Below are 20092 nucleotides of genomic sequence, written 5' to 3' on the forward strand. Positions count from 1 at the left end.
CTACCGTTATTCACCTGGCCAGCCAAGCTTCAGGAATGTCTGACTGGCATCTTTGCTCCATCTAACCCTACGTCCCCCTTAGGCGTCTAACAATCCTCTGGAGCCCATTTCCACGACTGAAAACAATCCTCATCCTTAGATCACATCTGAAGGCTATCTCTTTTAGAGAAAGCTCCCCAGCTGCCCTCCCTTTGTGCTTCTAGCTAAATCTCTTATTTGTGCTTCTATTACAGCATCTGTACCACACGTTTGTTTTGGGGTTATTTACAGACACTTACATTGGAGAGTCACCTGTTCTAATCCCCTCACTTTATTAAATGAGGAAACCAGGAAGTTAAAATGTCAGGTAAACTGTCGTGGGCACATGTTAGGGCAGGGCAGAGTTACAACCATAATCTAGATTTTGAGTAAATCTGATCCTCAAAATGAGGGACTATATTAGCATCTTCATTGATGGATAAAGAGCATGAGGCTCAGAAAAGTTAGATGGCTTGTCCAAGAGTGCATAGTCGATGAATTCAGGATTCTTCGTCCTTCTGGGTCCCCCCAGCATCTGTGGACCTTCTCTGAGAGAGCAGCACCACGGTTTCTAGTCTATCCTTAGGTCCCTATGGAGAACATGGTGCCTGGCACAGAGCAGGTGCTGGTCAAGATAGGCTTTATTGAGGGGCGCCTGAGCGGCTCAGTGGGCTAACCATAGGCCTTCAGCTCAGGTCATGATCCCAGGGTGCTGGGATGGAGCCCTGCATAAGGCTCCCTGCTCAGCAGGGAGCCTGCTTCTCTTTCTGTCTGCCACTGCCCCTGCTTGTGCTCTCTCTGACAAATAAATAAAGACTTTGGAAAATCTGCCTTCTGGGCTTCGGACCTTCTCCCCTGTAATTCCCCCAGACAAACCCTCAATCTCAGCTTCAACGATATTCTCTCCAACTTCCTGGCCCATGCCATTTTTGCAGACTCAGTTTATTCACCTCGAAGCCTAGCCTCACCCACATGAACCCTCCTCTGCCCCCTCCAGACCAGTCACCGTTACTTCTCTTTGACTACAGAACATGTGAATCATCTGGAATTTTGGACCTAGCATCTTGAGAGGACCTATGCCTTATCTAGCCTCCCACTGTTGGCAGCCAGCAGCCAGGGGCTGCTATCAGCTTTCCCTTGACTGCAGCTGAAAGGCAAGGCCAGGACAAGCAGAGCTCAGGAGGGAGCAGGTTCTAGCCCTGCCCATCGGGTGCTGCTATGTTTTACCCACACTCACCTAGAAGCGTGGCTGCTCCACTAAACCTTCCAGACCCAGTCAGCCCCGCAGAGCAGCTGTCATCTCACTGAGTGACGAAAGGCCCCCCATCCCACACCCCCCAGGCTCACTCACAGAACTGGGAGATGCAGCTGACGTCCCTTCAGCCCAAAAGAGGAAGACAGACTTCTGGTCTGCAGTCACTGCTGAGGTGGTTGGTGTCTCTTTCAGGTGACAGGGAGCACTGTAACTCCAGGGAATGGAGCCTGAGTCCCCATCCACCACCACCATCTGCAAAAGAGGAGACAGTGAGGACAGCCCACCTTCAGAAAGGAAGCAGGCTGCGGCGCCCGGGGGGCTCAGTCAGTTCCGTGACCAGCTCCTGATCTCGGCTCAGGTCGTGATCTGAGATGGAGCCCCACATCAGGCTCTGCAGCAGGCGTGGAGCCTCCTCAAGATTCTCTCTCTTCTCCTGGCCCCCCCTTCCTACTCCCCCAAAAAAGGCAGCAGGCCGAGGAAACACACAAGAGAATGAAAACTCATGTATATTAACAGGTTGAGCTTAGTCCACATGAACAAGCTAGGCATTCGGAAAGCATTAAACAGTGACTCGGGACCAGACCTAGTTTTCCACAGCCCTTGTCCCCACTTAGCAGAGTTTAAAGGTCTGCTGAATTCTCAAGCGGGAAGGGGACATTAGAAATCACCCAATCAGCCTGTCATTCTGCAAGTGAGAGAAGGCAGCTCGGGGACAGGAGGGAGCTCAAGAGTGCTCAGTGTCTGTGGCGGTCCTCATCCAGAAACAGCAGCCCTTTAGAGGGGAGGTGCTGTCACCAGACGCCCACAGCAGCACCTCCTGCCGGCTCCTTCCCTCCCACCACCGCAGCGCCCATGGAGGGGACAGTGACCAAGTGGATGCCCGTGCTACGCGCTGTGCTCCAAGCTTTACAGGTTTGACTCCTGGGCGTCACGCATACAGAGCTCAGCCCTAGGTTGGTCTTAAAGTCAAGACAGCACATCGAGACAGGCAAATCAACTAGGAGAAAATACACTCCTCAGCTGCATCTCTCACAGGATAATGAAGGGGACTGAGCTCCTAATCCCTGGCTGCACATATATCTCCTTCTCACCCCAAATACCTCATACCTCACAGTTTTAGAGCCTCTCCTTGGTCCAAATCCATAAGAAACTCCCCACCCAGCCCCAGCCCCGGTCCTCAGTGTCTGTTCTTCGGTGAGTGGAAGGACTGCACCCCCATCAACAATCACTTTCCTACTCTTCAGCCCCTCAGGCCCACCCTTCTGCATCCCTGCCCGGACTCTGCCGCACTGCCTGGGGAAACAGCTACCCCCCACCCCCGCCCCGAGCCAACACTTCCAGATTCCCTCTGGTAGTCTCGGGACAAAAGTGTTGAGACACCACACTAAAAAACTGGATCCAGTCACATGCATTATTTTCCTGTCATGATAACCCTATGAAGCCAGGTGCTATCACAACCCCCACTTTATAGACGTAGAATCTGCAGTTAGGTGAGGTTATGTAACTTGCCCGAGGCCACTGGAAAGTAGTGGAGCCAAGATTAAATTCCAGGTCTAAAGCCCCAGCAGCTCAGCTCTTAATCAAGCTATGTATACCCTTCTCCCTTAATCCTGCCAGGAATGCCAATGAAAATTCCAATCTCTACCTGAAATTATTTTGAAACACAATTGGACATTGTTTTCCTTCCTACACAGCACTGCTGGAAGACTCTCCCTGAAGTGATGCCTTTATCATCAGCTCTGTCCTCCACTCAGGATCAAATGACCCCACTGCCCCCAGTACTTTCACCTAAACGCTGCCGCCCTGCTTTCCAGGGCCTTCCATCAGCTGAGCTCACTCAGAGCTCTGTGGTGGAAATGCCCCTTGGCTCCTCCTTACATATCAATCCAGTGAACCACTTCTCTGCTTTCAGGATGTGAACATCTAGCCCGCAACCAACACAGAGCACCTCTTGACTCCCTTCCTTCTGTCTGCTCCCTGCGCCTCCATGGCATTGTGCGGACCTCCACCTAGCACGCGCCGTGGCGTGGCAGAGCCATGTGCATACGCACACCCCAGAGACTAGGAGCTGCATAGGACCAGGGTCTTGTGTTCATTAACTCTGTGTCTCCAGAGACATTATCTGTGCATCTGCAGCAGAACTTGGTGGACCTTAGAGGTGATGATTAACTGTTGAGTTGGCTCCCAGGGAACAGTGTGCAATATATAAATACATATTTTAGAGTGAAGGAAAACACAAAAGCTAGGTTAATTATAAAAAAAAAATTTCAAAACCTTAATTCTCCCTATAATAAGAATGAAAACTGAGGGTGCCTGGATGACTCAGTCATTTAAGCATCCAACTCTTGATTTCAGTGCAGGTCATGATCTCAGGGTTGTGAGATCGAGCCCTGCGTCCACTCCGTGCTGGGCATGTAGTTTGCTTGAGATTCTCCCACCCCCTCTCCTTCTGTCCTTCCCCCTGCTCATGCATGTGTACACACACTCTCTCCTTCTAAAATAAATAAATCCTTAAAAAAGAGAGAGAGAATGAAAACTGCCTATCCAATCATTGTATCTTCACAATATACAACCTCATGTAAAATCAGAAAGACCTCCTCAGTGTCTCTGGAACGTGCCATACCATTCTGTCTCTGGGCCTCAGGCATTGGTGGTCCTGACCCGACAGGCCTTCCCATCCACCCCTCCTCATATAAATATAATTCAACTTTCGAGGTCCTGCTCATCTTTCCCTCCCTTAATAAGTCCTCCATAATAACCCAGCTACCCCAGATATCCCGCCTTCTCTGAGAGCTTAGGAAACTAGGTACCGAAGTACTAAGTTTATTTATGCCTGCCTTTCCCCACCGAGAGACTTCAGAAGGTTCTTACTGCCTAACTGTAAGAATTCAGAAGAGGAAATTCACATACTGGAAGGGGGTTAACTGGAAAAGCTTCCAATGCTAGAGATCTCAGCACTAGCTTGTGAGTTTTCAGCTACTCTTTGAGTTCTCTGAAGGAAGGGACCATATGTTAGGTTCCTATTTCTCACAGTACCTAGCATACGGCTGGACACAACAAATAGACTTTCTAGATGTTTTCATTGATCTGAGTCCCAAAGTTTTACCTTTTTCATCCCAACTCCATCCTGTTTCTGGAGAAGGAAGTCCAAGGTCTGATCATCGGTGAAATACCCAGGAGTAGGCTGGCTGCAAATGAGAACAAAGTTAAGCGCTCAGTAGTAAAGCAGAAGGAGAGGAAAACAAGGACTTCTTTCTCCCTCTTCCGCACCACCCCAGGTATCCAGCAATTGTTCTGGGCAACTTTTAAACACGGGAAAGCAGATCAAAACTACATTAGGAGGAGCATACGGCAAACCTGTGCAGGCCTTGCAGGCTCAGTGTCCAGGAAGGTGTAAGATTTTGCCCCCGCAGCAGGATGAGGCCTTGTCTGGTTGTAATCAGGAGGTTGCTGCAGTTGGAATCAGGTGCCTTCACCATCTGCAGTAGCTCAACACCATCACTGAATTAAACAAGACCCAATGGTTAGTCTCTGGCTTAGATGAGATTCTGGAGCCACAAGTTGGGGCTCTTTCTCTCGGGGTACGTGTTTCTCTATACTCTTGTATTCACCTCCCACCATTATCTCACGAGGGAGGCACTGTGTCGTTCCAGTCGAATCTCATTTTAGAAAGCAAGAATCCCTGGAAAATTCATGCCAGTTCAAAAGGAACTCCTAGGAGAAGGGCCACAAGGCCAGATCTCTCACGTTGGATACTCTGGGGGAGGTTAACAGAGCCAAAGATAATGACACAGAAAGCAGATGGAGACCCGGACAGGAGGCCTGAGATTGTCACTGAACTTGGACAGGAACCCATGGTCTACACTGCATTGAATTATTTCTTTTTCTGAACAACTGGGACCATTCCATTTAATACCTGCCCAATTCTTACTGAAACAATGTGCTAGTGCCTGAGAAAATGCTAGAAGATGATCTGAAACCTCTGACAGAAGAGAATGAAGACAATCACTACCCCGGCCTGGGGTTAAATGGGTAAAATCCACCACATGTGACAAAGGACATGCTTTTGATTAAGAAATAAACAAGAATAAAAAATAAGATTTCATGGATGCTAGTCTTGCTCCTGTCAAAACGATTCTTCAACTAAGAGAAAAACAGAAAAGGAGTAGGGCAGATACTTCTGCCCAGTTTACAAGCAGGTTTTTTTTTACATAAATCTCTCTCCCTGCCTAGAGGTCTCCCCATCTCAGCCTGCCCTGCTCTGACTCAGAACGCTAAACAGATCTCCTTCTTTTCAGTCTGTGTGTAGAGTGATCACAAATCATGATCACCAACACCTTATGTTCCCAAGAAAAGAACGTATCTACCTCACCAGATAAGAAGATGGTATATGAAGGCTAGCGCTCTTTCCCCCACAGACCTCTCTGGCCCCTTATTCACGCCCAATTCAAACGCGGAGACTCCATGGCTCGTAAGATCTCAGGAGATTGAACTGCGACAAGGTCAGATATCTGCCCTACCTGTAAATGTCAATGAGCTCAGACAGGTTGATGGATCTTCGCTTCTCCCATTCCGGCTCTTCTATCTGCAGAGAAGGTGGTAAGCTGTCTCGATTTTGGGCCTGAACAAAAATGTCCCGCAGGGCGACAGCTTGGATATTTCCTAGCACCACAGGAAGAACCAACACTGAGAAGCTGAATTTACTAGAACTCTCCCAGGGTGAGGATCTGAGCGAGAGACACAGAGCCTGATCAGATGGGTCTCACAGGGGCCCCTGGGTGGCTCAGTCAGTTAAGCGTCTGCCTTCAGCTGGGGTCATGATCCCAGATTTCTCGGATCGAGCCCCACACTGGGCTCCCTGCTCAGCAGGAAGCTTGCTTTTCCGTTTCCCTCTGCTGCTCCCCCTGCTTGTGCACTCTCTGTCAAATTAATAGATAAAATCTTTAAAAAAAAAAAAAAGAAGATGGGTCTCACAGATCCCACCCAGAATGGTTCAACATGGAATGGGGAAAGGAATGAAGCAGATTCTGGGCAAGAAGTCTTCTCTTTGGAGAAGGCAACTGGGGAAAGCTGAGTTAATAACCGGCCACGGGTGGCAGAGAATGAGAGGCCCCTGGGATAGGAGGTGGCAAAAGGGCTGACTGATGTCAGCAATTCCCAAACTTTCACTCTGTCTCAGAAGGGAGGCCTACCACACACACAGATGGGGAACGGCAAAAAAACTAGCTTTGCTTCTTACCAAAGCCAAACAGGATGTAGACAGCCCCATTTGTGGTGACATAAACCTGAGGACCAATCAGATTCCCCACTCCCACGATGTTGTACTTCACGGGTCGGCCCACTGGACTCCCTGTCCGGCCAGACACCAGCAGAAAGCACAGATCTGGCTGAAGAAGTAGAAAAAGACAGAGTCAGTAGATGCCATATTGTTTCCTTAACCAAGTAGTTTCTCCAGACATTACTGATTCCTGATTAGCTAAGGGTTCAGAAACACTTCCCAAAGTTGGAAAGCATAAAGCCAAACCTGCTTCACGTTCTTCCCCTGGAAGCAAGAAAATGAAGCCAACGTTCCCATTCCTTTGGTAGATATGTGCAAAAACCATCTGTACGGTAGCTCAGGCAATTTCCCTGAAACACGGTTGTTTCTAGATGAAATCTTCTGAGGCACAGATTTCTAGCCCAGAGCTAACTACAGGACTGCTGACTCCCGGTCTCTACTCTGACACCCAGAAATCGCCAGTAATATTTGGTCCCAACTGAAATCAATACAGGCAGCCTCTCCCATCGTAACATTACATGTCCAGCCTGCCTGGCTACTATCAACCTTACTCTCAAGCAGAGACCAGCAAAACTGCCCTGTGAAGAGTCAAATGGCATTGTAGGTTTTGCAAGCCAGATGGTTTCTGAAGCAACTAGTTGACTGCCATAGCGTGAAAGCAGCCATGGATAATAATAAGAAAATAGGCATTGGCTATGCTCCAATAAAACTGTATTTACAAAAACAAGCAGTGGGCCAAATCTGGTCTACAGGTCACACAGTCTACCATCCTCTGCTCTAGAGGGTTTTCTTTCAGCAATAGAATCACCAATTGGGAAATATGAGAATTGTACTGATAAGCTGACTTCCGTAAAGCTTCTGACAAAGTTTAGCGTCATTAATTCTTTTGGACAAGACAGAAAGATACAGTTTTCAGTGTACCCAGAGTGAGTCAATGCCAATCTACAAGGGAGGTTTCTGTGGAATGTCACACCACCCTGCTACTGTCCCATTCCTACTAATCACTCTTCTCAAAGACTTGAATGAATGAATAGCTTATCACAAGCTCATCACAAAGCTGAAAGGGATAGCTAATATGCTCTATGACAAACTAGAAATTCAAAGAAGTCTTAGGTTTGAAAGATGAGTCAAAATCTGAAAGAAGAAATGGGGCCATTAATTAATTGATTAATGAAAAGGGGTGGTACTTTAATAGATTATAAATAAATGCAAAATCTTAGGAAGGCCACCACAATCTTCAGCTATGTTATTAGAAATACAAGGCCTGTATCAAAAGAAGTAGTATTTCCTTACACTGATATAACTGGTTATATCACAAACAGAATACGGTTTCCAGACACAGGTATGACATTTTAAGAAATATGGATAAAACGGAATGCAAAGGGAAAGAAAGCAAGAAAGAGAGGACTCTAGACTTCATGATGCATGGGGGACAACAGAAGAAACTGGGGGCAGTTAGCCTTGCAAGTAGCAGGCTTAGTGCGATGTGGCTAAGGTGAATGGGCTTTTATGTAGAAAGAGGAATATATTCATTCAAAGTAGCTGATGCTGGAACAGTGAGTAGAAGCCATGAGAAAGTAGAATTCTTACCAATATGACAGAATTTTCTAGACCTGACCAAAAATGAAAAGAACAGTGTTACAAATCAGTGATATTCCCATTGGCCTGAGGACTTGAGGAGAGTAGGGGCCAATGTGTCTGGAATACTGTATCAGTGATTCTAACATGGTGTGAGAGGATCAACCACATGGCTTTGAGGTCCCTTCCCACTAACGTTCTAGGCCAGATAAGTTCCACTAACCCCAAGCCAACAGTTCCTCTGTCCCAAGCCCACCTCACTCTAAACCCAGATCTAAGAATGCATCACTCTAAGTCATAGACCTAATACGTTCCATTCCTTAAGAAGAGAGAACATTCCATACTGTAGCTTAGAATAAACCAGAGCTTGGGTTCCCCAGGTTCCTTGTTGCTGGCATTAGAGGTCAAAAGAGGTCAGTATAAAGGTGAGGCTGCTCTAAACCCATCATTTTTCTGCGATTTTTCTAGTACTATCACTTTTCAGACAGAATGGACACTATTCATATCTCTACACTATGTGTAAATAAGTAAATTCTGTGAGGCAAGTTGGACAGTACACTTTTTTTGCTGTTTGGTTAAGACAAAAAAAGAAAAAGAAAGAAAAAAAATTACAGAGTAGGAGTAGGCAAGAAGCCAGTTCCTTCAACAGAGGCTGCCTCACTGTGGAGGGTCCCTAAAAGCCTCAACCTCTAGCCTGTCAGCCACCACTGGCAATGAATAGGGTATGAAGGCCAAGATTGTTAAACTCGCTCAGGACATATAAACTTGCTATGCCTCCACTAACCATACCTCATTAAACCGTTAAGAAGAAACTCCCCATACTTTCCACTTCGGGAACTTCAGAAAATCACTCCCTGATGGATGTAGTTACTGAAATTCACAATGATTGGGATTAAAAAAGATTATGTAAATATTTGTTGAGTTTGGGGTTCAATCTACTTTGAGACCAACTTGCTAGTGGAAGGAAAACTAATAAAGTACCCTCCAAACTCACTAGTCTTCAGAAATTTACCTTACTTCTTTGTTCTCATCTCACAAAGTATTGCCAGATGTCCTAGAACAATGCTCCCCAAACAGTGCTCAGTGACTGGAGAAGCACTTTCAGTTTACTTATGGTGCTCCTGGCAGAAAACCATAAAATACTAATGGATTTCATTCTATTCTAAATCATTTTACTTGCAGATTTCATAACTCTACACCATGTATATGCACTACAAAAATCAAAACAGCAAACACAAGGTCTCTTAAAATTAAAATAAATCAAATAAAGCAAAATGATCTATATCCACATTTTCCCACAAATATTAGTTGCCAATTGTTCAATTCTTTCGTCCACCAGCATTTCCTGGCAAACCCACGTAGGAAGTCTGAGAAGACGTCTTAAAGGAACTTTTGGCACAAGCTCAAAAAAAGTGTTAGGAGTAAAAATGGAGATATACGGAGTAAAATGGAGATATGGGAGTAAAAATGGAGATACATGTGCTCGTCAATGTACTCTTTCCTGTGATTTAGGAAGGAAAACTACTATTATTTTATCTGTACACAGAGTACTAGCCCTAGTCCACTGGAGCTCCTGCAAAGCATAATCAAGGAGCATAATTTAAGGACAAATGTCCTGGACTCCAGGTCTATTGTCATAGCCTGTATACAACGTCCTTTCTTAGGTCATTGCTGTTATTACTTACTCAATATATGATGTGTTCCATATCTATTCTATGAGCTGTCTTGTGGTTTTACATAAAGGTTAAGTATGTCTAATACAACTAACAATACACCCACACGGTAAAAAATAGGCACTACTTTACGCAGTTCAAATATGGTAGCTCCGGCTTTCACAACAGCCCCTGTTCTAGATAGAACATTTCTGTGTTACATCTTGGAGAGATTCCATGGCTTGCCCAAGGCCACAGGGCTACAGTGGAGCAGGAATTTAAACACAAACCTCTCTGGTGCCCAAGTTCCACCCTGCCACAGTCAATGGGAACATAATGAGACTGCTGGGAAAATAAGTTCATGATGGCAATTTTTTCATTAAATCTCCGAGAGAGAATTTTCTTAAGCCTAAGCCCTTGTTAAAAGGTTCAAGCAGCATTTATGATACCCGTACTAGAACTGACTGAAGTTGAAGCACTTCCTATGAGAAACAGAGACAATCGGACGTAGAGCATACCTGCAATTCCCCAATGGCCAGAACGACAAGGTCTCTAACGCCATCTTCATCCAAGTCCGGCAGCACCACCCCTGGGGCAGCCAGGGTACCATTGGATAAGTAGTTTGGGTTTAAAGTCCAAATGGCTTTCCCTAGGGGTGACAAATAAGCTGATCACAATGATAGCTTCAGCCTCTGGAAAGGGCAGATGCAGAGCTTCCAGGTAAGAGAGAAACTCAATGGGCAAATGACAGCCAGCAACTCCTTACCTTTTCTTTTAGTTTTAATCTTACTGGGGATGAAGGGCACAGGAGTGTGATCTGAAATCCTTAAGCGTCTGACTAAGAAACCCATGTGATAACTTCACACCTAGGTTTTTTAGATAAAATGGAGGTGCTGAAGTCTCTCCAAGAAAGAGGAGCCCACTTGTCTGGGGCAGAGGAACTGATCTGTTAGAGATTATTACAATTTCTGAGGAACCATCCAGGGGCAGCCAACCAGACCAACTCTCTCTGTCCCACCATGTGCTCACATGAGCAAGGGAGTCACAGGTTTTCAAAAGGACTTTAATTCTGCAGTTAACTTAAAGTTTTTTTCACTCAGAATTACCCCACTACCAAACTTCAACCTCTGAAACTGGAAGGTTGCTACGTGTCCAGCTTTGGTCAAGTCTAAAGCATTCACAAGCAGGACACTTACGGTTTTACATGGGGCTTTCATTATATTTGATTCTCTCTCGTTCCTCATGTCATGGGTGTCTAAATATAGAAAGTAGTCAAAAGCCCAATTCAACAAGCATCAACAAACCTTACTTTCTTCCCTGATCTTTTTTTTTTTTTTGAATTTTTAAAACTTTAATTCCCTGACCATTTTTTTAAGTGGTAAATGGGTAAGTTTACACAAGGACCCCATCTATATCAAATATGAAGGGACAAAGCCCAGCTGTCTTGTACAAAGTAGGACTACTTAGAAACCAAAAGCCTCAGGGTAGTTTCTGTTTGGGTAACTCAGTTTAGCTCCATCCTATCACCAAACAGGTTTAACCATGACCTATTACTCAACCTAGTCAAACCCTTTCTCTGTTTACCTTAAATTCACCTTCCAAAGGAGCCCAAACAGACTTTCCACTGTGTGAAAGTGGAAAGGTCCCTTCCATATAAGACCGTTCTGATCCCCAAACAGAGACTTCCGTGGAATGACCTTTACCTGATGTCGCATTGAATGCACTGAACATTCTGTGTGTCCCTGTCACAAGGCAGATGGTTTCAGCCACGCTTCCTGGCATCAGATTCAAACATGTAATATCCCGGGCCTCCTCGGGGAGGGGACTGGACCAGAGTGTGCTGCCATTCATTCCCGAGAGGCACACGAGAATAGCGGCTGCCTTTGAGACACCTAAAAGCACACAAGAGACACAGGAATGGAAAGAAGGCAGAGAAGGTAAACAGCCCAGGTGAGCAGGAGGCCAGAACCACAAGTAAATGGTGCTAAGGCAGCTCACACCTGTGCATTCCACGGCCTCCTGTACTTCTGGTACTAAGTCTGACAACAGAGTACCTAGTATAGAAGCTCAACACATTCCTCATGTCAGGACATGCTGTGGACCTCATCCAGGCACCCTGTGTGCATCCTGCACCCCTCCCAGCATGCCTGCTTCCATGTCTGTCACTTCAGCCCCCACCAAATTGTCATATCCTGAAGGATAAAGACCATCCCATTCATTTCTGGAGTTTCAGAGCCTCACACAGCACCTACACATACAGCAACCAATCAATCTGCTGAATAAAAGGAGCAAAAATCCAGAATATAGGAAAGTCATTGTTAAGAACAACAGCAGCAACAAAAACAAACAAACAAACAAACAAACAAAAATCAAGGAAAGGCATGCTCAGAAAAGTGAGACTGATCTAAAATATGTACAGAGCAAAGGAATATGTGAATTCTAATTGTTGCTAGCAAGTGCTCCCTGAAAGCAGAAAAAGTAAATATTTGAAAAATAAACCTGAAGATTACAACTCAGCAATGATCAGTAGATCTTCCTGGTCGAGAGTCCCATGGAATCAGCTGATAAAGCCCCTGCAGTTTCCCAAGAATAATTGGGAAAACTTAGGGGCCAAGCACATGAACTCCAGAGACAGTCTCTCAGCTACACCGTTTGGATACCAGCTCTCTTATTTACCCGGTGTGGAATCTGAACCAGTTCCTTAACCTCCCCTTGTCTCGGTTTCCCTATCTGCAAATAGGGGGTAAGAATATTAGTCTACCCTGTTGGGTTATGTGGAGGGATACATTCACTCACAACATATGTTATGCACTTACACTTGGCTCTATTGTTTTTATAATCTGCAACCAAATCAGGCTGGCCCGTATTATGTCCAAACCCATAGCCTTACCATACGAGTCCTGATAAATAGCAAACTGTGTAAAATACCAAATGATTAAAACAGATCTCCAAATCTAAAAGTGGTTGGGGAAAATTTTTACTTCAAAGGCTAATGAGTCATAGGCAGAAAAAAAAAATGTAAATTAAAGTCAATTAAAGCCAAAAGTCAACCTTCTAGGCTGAAGGTCCTCTCTGTAAACACACCTATTCCTAAGTTGCTTCTACGTATTACATAAAACTCAGAAAGGTTCTTCTAATAATCCCAGAGAGGCAGGCAGCCTAGAATTCTCTAAAACATACCTAGATGTTATCCCAGCTCCCAGATCATTAAAGGGTAGCTACCAGGGCACCCCAGCTGCACACCAGACTTACTGTCTCAGTTCACAGACTGTGGGTTGCTGTCACTTTAATGGGTGTCACAGGACAAACCAGGAGCCCCTGTGTACCCACGCTGAAAATACAACCTCTTTTTTCTTTTTTTTAGCTGATGTGTATCAGCACACTCAATTAAGTTGTGTAAGGTTTAATAAAGAGATTATTTACAAAGATGTGGTCAGGGTACAGGGAAACCATGAGAGATAGCACAGTCCCTCAGAACGTAATCATTCATAGGCCGAAAAAGACAGGAGAGAAAGTGATTCCTGGAATCCAGAAAAAGAAAGTCCTATAAGAAGACCACCATTAGAGAGGATGTGACCTAGGATCAAGGAAGTAGCTGGCCTGAGGTCATCCTGAAGGGGAGGAAGCCAAGAGAATAAATGCCCTCTCTCCCCACTCATTTCCTCTCCTCCAGTTTCTTGCCTAGACTCCCCATTGGCCAAACCCAACAGGAAACCGGCAGGCAAGGGAGCCTGTTGACATAACGTGTACTGGTCAGCCTTCCAAAGCAGACAGCAGGACGGAGAGCAGAGAGAAAGGAGGAAACAGAATCAGTAAAAAGAAAGCACACGGCCATGATAATGTGGGTAAAGATATTTTAGAAGATGAACAAGAAGCTTTTCTACTGTGGTTGGTAAGGTAGGGTTGTGTCAGCATTTACTATAATCTAAGAAGCAATGGAAAGTTGGCTGGGAGAAAACTCAAGAACCTTAAGGACTAATGCTGTTCATCGCCATTTCAAGTGTGTGCATAAGTCACTTCTCTGGATCCTCCCTTCTTCATGGGACTGGGGGACTACTAAAATTCCTTCCAGCTGCAGATCTCCATGATTTCTTCAAATAAGCTTTACTGATACGCAGGAGCTTACTGACAATGTCTGTCATGTATGATAGACCCATGATGACTTTCTGTTCACTCCTGACCCTTTTCTACAGTGCCCTTCAGGACACAACCCTGGAGCTTTCTCTTAGCTCACAGCCCCTGCAATCACTGAGCTTCTCCTGTAGTAGCCTCTAAAACACATGCATGTCTCTTACCAATTGCACTCCCGTTCCGTGAAGTTACAAAGGAGAGAAGGACATCACGCAGGCCGTCTCCATTCACATCAGCCAATTCCAATGGAGACAGGTCCCCACCTGATAAGCACATAAAAAACAAAAAAAGTCCTGAGTTAAGTCACCACAAAACAGTTCTCTACTCCAGGTTAGAAAGGGAACAGACACATGGCACTGCCAGCACCTTCATAAAAACCAGGCAGACTCCTGATTCCTAAATAAGATAGAGTACACACAATTCTGCCTATTCCTCTAAGTATACCTAAACTCCCTGCACATTACAGAGAACACAAATGTAAGAAGACTCTAAGGTGGGGAGAAGGTAGGTTGGCTAGGGGCTGAGAAGCCCAAGGAACGACAGGTGATGACCCTCCACCCCGGGTTTTCTTCTGGCCTCCCATGTCCCAGACAAGGTGCTGCAGAAGCCGGCAACCCAGAAATGCCAACAGGTACAGACAAAAAAGGCCCAAGAAAAGCTGACTCCTCTAGCTGAAGGTCCAAGAAAGAACAGCATAGCAAGAAAGAAAAAGTTTTAGATCATAAATGTTCTACTCCAACCAAATGCCACACAGAGAGAACTGCAGCCCTATCCCCACAACAAAGCCTAAACGGGAGCCTAGATTTCCACCTTTGCCCAGCTACAGGAAGGCACCCCTTCATCTCCCAACCAAGGTCATGTCAGAGAAGGCCAGGTGGGGAGCCAGGACTTTCCTCCCCACCAAGGGTCTTCCACACACCAGGGAAGCCTACAGCTCTACCCGACCCGGCATTAATGAGGCAGACGCCCACCCCTGCCAGAGCGGTGTCAGCAGAGGCCTGGCAGGAAGCCTGGGCTTCCAGCCTGGGCAGCGACAAGGCAGACAGTGCTGTCCTGCCCCTCGACAGTGTACAGTCAGAGGATGTCTGCCAGATATGGAGAGAACCCAATGCATGGCTGGTGGAAGTGCAAACTGGTAAAAACACCATGGAAAACAATTTAACATAAACTACTAGGCTGGCACATGCACACACCGTATGACCTAGCAATATCAGTCATAAGTTAATGGCTGAGAGAAATTCTTACATATTGTATCAGGAAAAATGCACAGGAATTTTCCTAGTGGCAATAATGATTTTTTAAAAAACAGAAGCCACCAAAACGCTTATCAACAGTAAAATAGACCAATAAACCATGGGCTCTCCACACCATAGGAAATGAGACAGTGGAAAAAATGAATAAGCTCTAGTTACACAGCATCAATACTGATGTCTATAAAATGCTTTTATGAACATGCTAAAAACAAGTCACAGAAGACTGCTTAATTACATTTATACAAAATTCAAAATAGGCAAAATTATTTTACCATGTGGTGAAATTTTAACGGAAAGTATAATGACTCGGGGCGCCTGGGTGGCTCAGTGGGTTAAAGCCTCTGCCTTCGGCTCGGGTCACGATCTTAGGGTCCTGGGATCCAGCCCTGCATCGGGCTCTCCGCGCAGCAGGGAGCCCATTTCCCTTCCTCTCTCTCTCTGCCTGCCTCTCTGCCAGCTTGTGATCTCTGTCAGATAAATAAAATCTTAAAAAAAAGAAAAAAAGTATAATGACTCAAAACTCAGGATGGTAGAACTCTTTGGCAGGAAGAGGTAGCTTTGGTAAGGAGAGACACAAGGGGGTTTCAATGGTCTTTATAATATTCTATTTCTTTCTTTCTTTTTTTTTTTTTTTTAAAGATTTATTTATTTTAGAGACTGACAGGGGGAGAGAGAGCAGGAGTGGTAGGGGCAGGGGTAGAAGGCGAGGGAGGGAGAGAATTCTCAAGCAGACTCTCTGCTAAGCATGGAGCCCAACACAGGGCTTGATCCCAGGACCTTGAGATTATGACTGAGCTGAAATCAAGAGCCTGATGCTTAACCGACTGAGCCACCCAGGCACCTCAATGTCCGATTTCCTAAAGTCGGTGGGTATACCAACAACCTGTTCCTAGTCTTTACACCATATACAAATATTATAAGAGCTCACTTAGAACCATCAAAAAAGGGGGACATGTGGGTAGTTCAGTCAGCTAAGTATCTGCCTTTGGCTCAGGTCATGATCCCAGGGTCCTGGGATTGAGTCCCACATTGAGCCCCTTGTTAGGCTCCCTGCCCAGTGGGAGCCTGCTTCTCCCTCTCTTCCCCACTCATGCTCTCTCTTCCTATCTCTGCTCCCTCTCACAAATAAACAAATAAAATCTTCAAAAAAAAAGAACCATCAAAAAACGAAGTGAGAGATCTCTTATGTGGTGGGAACACACCGTAAGTCACATCTACTCAGTTTTGCCTTGAGAGAGACAATAATAGTGAGATCACAGAACAACTGATCCGAAGCTGAATCAGCTGGGATCAGTGACTCGCCAAAGGTAAATATATCTAGATCAAGATGATGTAGGGATCTGGGAGTATTGAAGGGGAGGAAAAACTTCTCCTCTACCCTCTTAGGGTTTCTAGCTGGGACTGAGTAACAGGAGAGATAATGAGATAACTGATTAATAAGAGAGATTAAGAAAAGGAAAGGACTCAAATTTATTTAATAAGATTCCCCATGTCCATGGGAGCCCTCACAGGAACATAAAGGCCTGCAGCAGAGGTGGGGAGGCCTCAGGGCTTCTGTACTCATCGAATATAGAGCCCTGAACAGCCCTGGAAGGGGAACGAACATGGATCCTGAGACTACAGGAAGATAAGAGTTATTTTAACAAGGTCTGTTTGTACACACTCCCTTCGGCCTCAACTCCGCGTCTCTGTTGATGAGTTTCTTTCCTCCTGGTACTGGGAGGGCATCTTGTACATGGGCATTTCATCTCCTGCCTTCCAGGACAAATTAGAGGTCAAGGTCAGAGTGCCCTTCTTGCATCTGTTGTTATTCATGTGCCTTCGGTTCAAAATAAACAATATGCCAAAGCAACATATTTTGGGGTAGTGTGTTCTGAACCCCTTCACCCCCATGAAGTTGACAAAACACAAGACTGCTCAGCACTCACAGTCGAGATGTAAACCCCTTGCTGACCCAGAGCAAGCCGTTTCAAAGAAACCTGCTCCAGAATGAGACACAATAGCTAGAGTCACTCAGGTGGTTCCTCCCCAACCATTAGGAGCAAGAAAGAAAACTTACTGCAAGAAAGCAAGTTGATTTCACTTGAAATTATTTTAAAATTCAAACCAGGTCAGGCTCCTATAATCACCAAATGCCTGAGGGTCCTACAAAAGCCCCGGCCTCTGGTCTTGCCAGGCCCTGAGACTTACTCTTCTTGGTCAACAGCCTGACCTACAGCTTTGTTTTCTCCTCATACTGTGTTGGCTGCACTGCAGGGACCCAGGAAACCAAAACTCTGTCCTCTCTGCATCTAATTAAGGCCAACGCCAACAGAAACACAACAGGGCAGTGATCTTCTTAAGCGGTATCAATCTATCTTTTTGTTTTATTTCCAATCTTAACTTCCTAACCACCTCCACACATGGGGAGAGAGATGCTATAGGATACACATTTATTTGTAGTAGGACCTGGAGGGAATTTTCAATGTAACCAGAAGTTTTACAGAATTACAGGTAATCATGAAATTTTACAGAATTGGGGCGAGAAATCCTACAACTCACCTCCCTGGGGGCCCAGGTGGCGGCTCCAAGTGCTGTGCAGATCTCTGGGAGGACACGGGATCAGGAAAGCACATACGAGCACCAGGATCATGGAGATGACCAAAGTTAGCAGAAAGACAGAGGTGCGTACATAAGACACGATGGAAGAGGTTGCCTTCTGCTCCAGGCCCCCAAGGGGCTCTGAGGGGTATCCCTCTGTGGCGACCTCTGAAAGATGTGGCTTTGCAGCTCCCACAGCTTCAGCATCTGAGTCAGGCTCTGGCACTTCTCCCAGAGGGCTCTTCCCATTTTTGACCCCTCCATTCTTCTGCTGCAAGTTGAGAACAAGATCATCCTCGCTCTCGTCACTATCCGCCTGTGTGAGGGGGTCATACTCCCCTAGGTCTGGGCTCTTCTTCCCTGAAACACAGAAAGACAGAGCGTCAGGGCAAACTAGGAAGGAGAAACCCTTACCAAATGCATGGTAACTGTGAACACCTAAAAGAAAACACAGAAAACAAAGCCAGTTACGTTTACAGTTTAGAACTTGATGGCTATATGTAAGGAGAAGAATGGGAGGGAAATGAAATCAGTGTTCCAGAATTACTGCTTTCATGAGCTTAAGAAAATTGGAAAGGAAACAGAGAAAGTGGTAAATTTCAAATACCTTTTTTATTATTATTTTAAAAGACTTTATTTATTTATTTGAGAAAGACAGCACAACAAGGGGAGAGGCAGAGAAGAGAGAGACGCAGTCTTCCCAAGAAGCAGGGAGCCAGATGCCAGGCTTGATCCCAGGACCCTGAGATCGTGACCTGAGCTGAAGGCAGATATAACTGACTGAGCCACCCAGGCACCCCTCAAATACCTTTTTAGTTTGGGGAAAAAACCAAAAACCAGAAACACTCTCTTAATTTCTCTGAATCAGAAGACATGGCTCTTGTATCAACCCCCATATGCCTAATTTGCATATTCCCATTGATTTTCTTAAATCTGTGGTGTTTCCATCTTTCCTGGAACTTGCCTAAACTTTAGAACAGTTCTCTGTACACTGCTTCTCACAGATATTTGCGGCTTCCCACTTGTCTCCATGGAAAACAACTTGGGAAGTTGAACACTAAATGTCACCTGGAGACGTCTTAATAAAAACTCACTTCTGAGCTTCCTATGATTAATTCCAATGCCCTGTCAGCACATGTTTCAGTAAACAGTGTTTACACTTAAAAATGCTATTCTGAGCAAGTGTTCTAGGAGGGGAGGGACCAAACAGGAATGCAGAGGTACAGGACCTGACCCAAAGCTGGCTTACACAACAAGCACCCTGTTTTTACTTAGACACTACATTTATTTGGGGTAGGGGAAAGGGGAAAATTACAGGAGAGCTTAAGCACACCTCCTCCCAGGTCACTCCTTGGCCCCGGCCGCCAAGCACTGAACAGTTTTATGCCTGTTGTTCATGCTATAACCAAGCAAACACCAAGAAAAAATTTCTCATTTTGGAAATTACATGGTAAGCTATACTAATATAAACTATATGGTTAAATCTTTTATTAAGAAGAGATATAAAAAAGAAGATGCAGCCCAGCTAATTAAAAAGGAAGCAAGAAGAATTCTTGATGTAAATCTCTGCCTCTGGTCACTGTTATCTTGCTGATATCACTTCATGTTTTATGTCTTGTTTACTCAAGACATAAAATGAAGCAATAAAACACTATATGGAAACTAATATGGGAAGTACAATCTTTAGTGTAAAGCTTGGTGCCTGGTACATAGAAAGTCAATAAATATTTGATTAAAAATAAACATTACACAGAAATATTTTATAACATTAAATATTTTACAAAGAAAACCCACAGAAGATACTGAGCAAACTGGCATTCTACTAACTAGAAACTTCTATGTATTTTCACTTTCAAAGCTTTTCATTTTATCCAACAAATACTGAATTTGATTTTTAAAGGCACAAATTATAAAAATTATTAAGAACTGAATTCAAAATAGTATACTCTTCCAGTAATTAGGATACACCATTCCCTAACTGTCCCATTTAACTTTAGTTACAATAATTTTCAAACACAACCATAGGCTACTGCAACAATATTAATTCTAAAACTTTTTAAAGTTTTTTTTTAAAAGAATATACCTGATGGGCTTAAAAATGTGTTATATACATCCAGTGGAATATGACCAAGCCTTAAAAAGTAAAGAAATTTAACACATGCCACAAGACATTATGCTAAGTGAAATAAGCCAATAACAAAAGGACAAATACTGCATAACTCCTATATGAGGTATCTATCTAAATCTAGTCAAATTCACAGAAAAAGGACAATGTGGTCTCTGGGGCCTGGGAGTGAGGGTAAATGGGGAGTTGCTAATATTTGATGGGCACAGGTATCGCTCACTA

At 44.8% G+C, this 20092-nt stretch overlaps 1 protein-coding gene across 1 annotated transcript in view; it reads right to left on the reverse strand.

Annotated features, from left to right (window-relative positions):
• Window positions 1-20092, reverse strand: part of FAM234B (family with sequence similarity 234 member B) — a 33700-nt gene that overhangs the window by 6141 nt on the left and 7467 nt on the right. Inside the window, exons 2-10 of the mRNA XM_004755804.3 lie at window positions 17707-18105; window positions 14077-14175; window positions 11485-11673; window positions 10300-10430; window positions 6513-6660; window positions 5794-5935; window positions 4631-4774; window positions 4380-4461; window positions 1370-1525 (exon numbers count right to left, since the gene is read on the reverse strand). Coding sequence (XP_004755861.1) covers window positions 1370-1525; window positions 4380-4461; window positions 4631-4774; window positions 5794-5935; window positions 6513-6660; window positions 10300-10430; window positions 11485-11673; window positions 14077-14175; window positions 17707-18105 — 1490 coding nt within the window. The remainder of the gene's footprint in view (window positions 1-1369; window positions 1526-4379; window positions 4462-4630; window positions 4775-5793; window positions 5936-6512; window positions 6661-10299; window positions 10431-11484; window positions 11674-14076; window positions 14176-17706; window positions 18106-20092) is intronic.

Source organism: Mustela putorius, unplaced genomic scaffold (assembly GCF_011764305.1).
Source record: "Mustela putorius furo isolate JIRA1106 unplaced genomic scaffold, ASM1176430v1.1 tig00537227_pilon_pilon_pilon, whole genome shotgun sequence".
Lineage (NCBI taxonomy): Eukaryota > Metazoa > Chordata > Mammalia > Carnivora > Mustelidae > Mustela > Mustela putorius.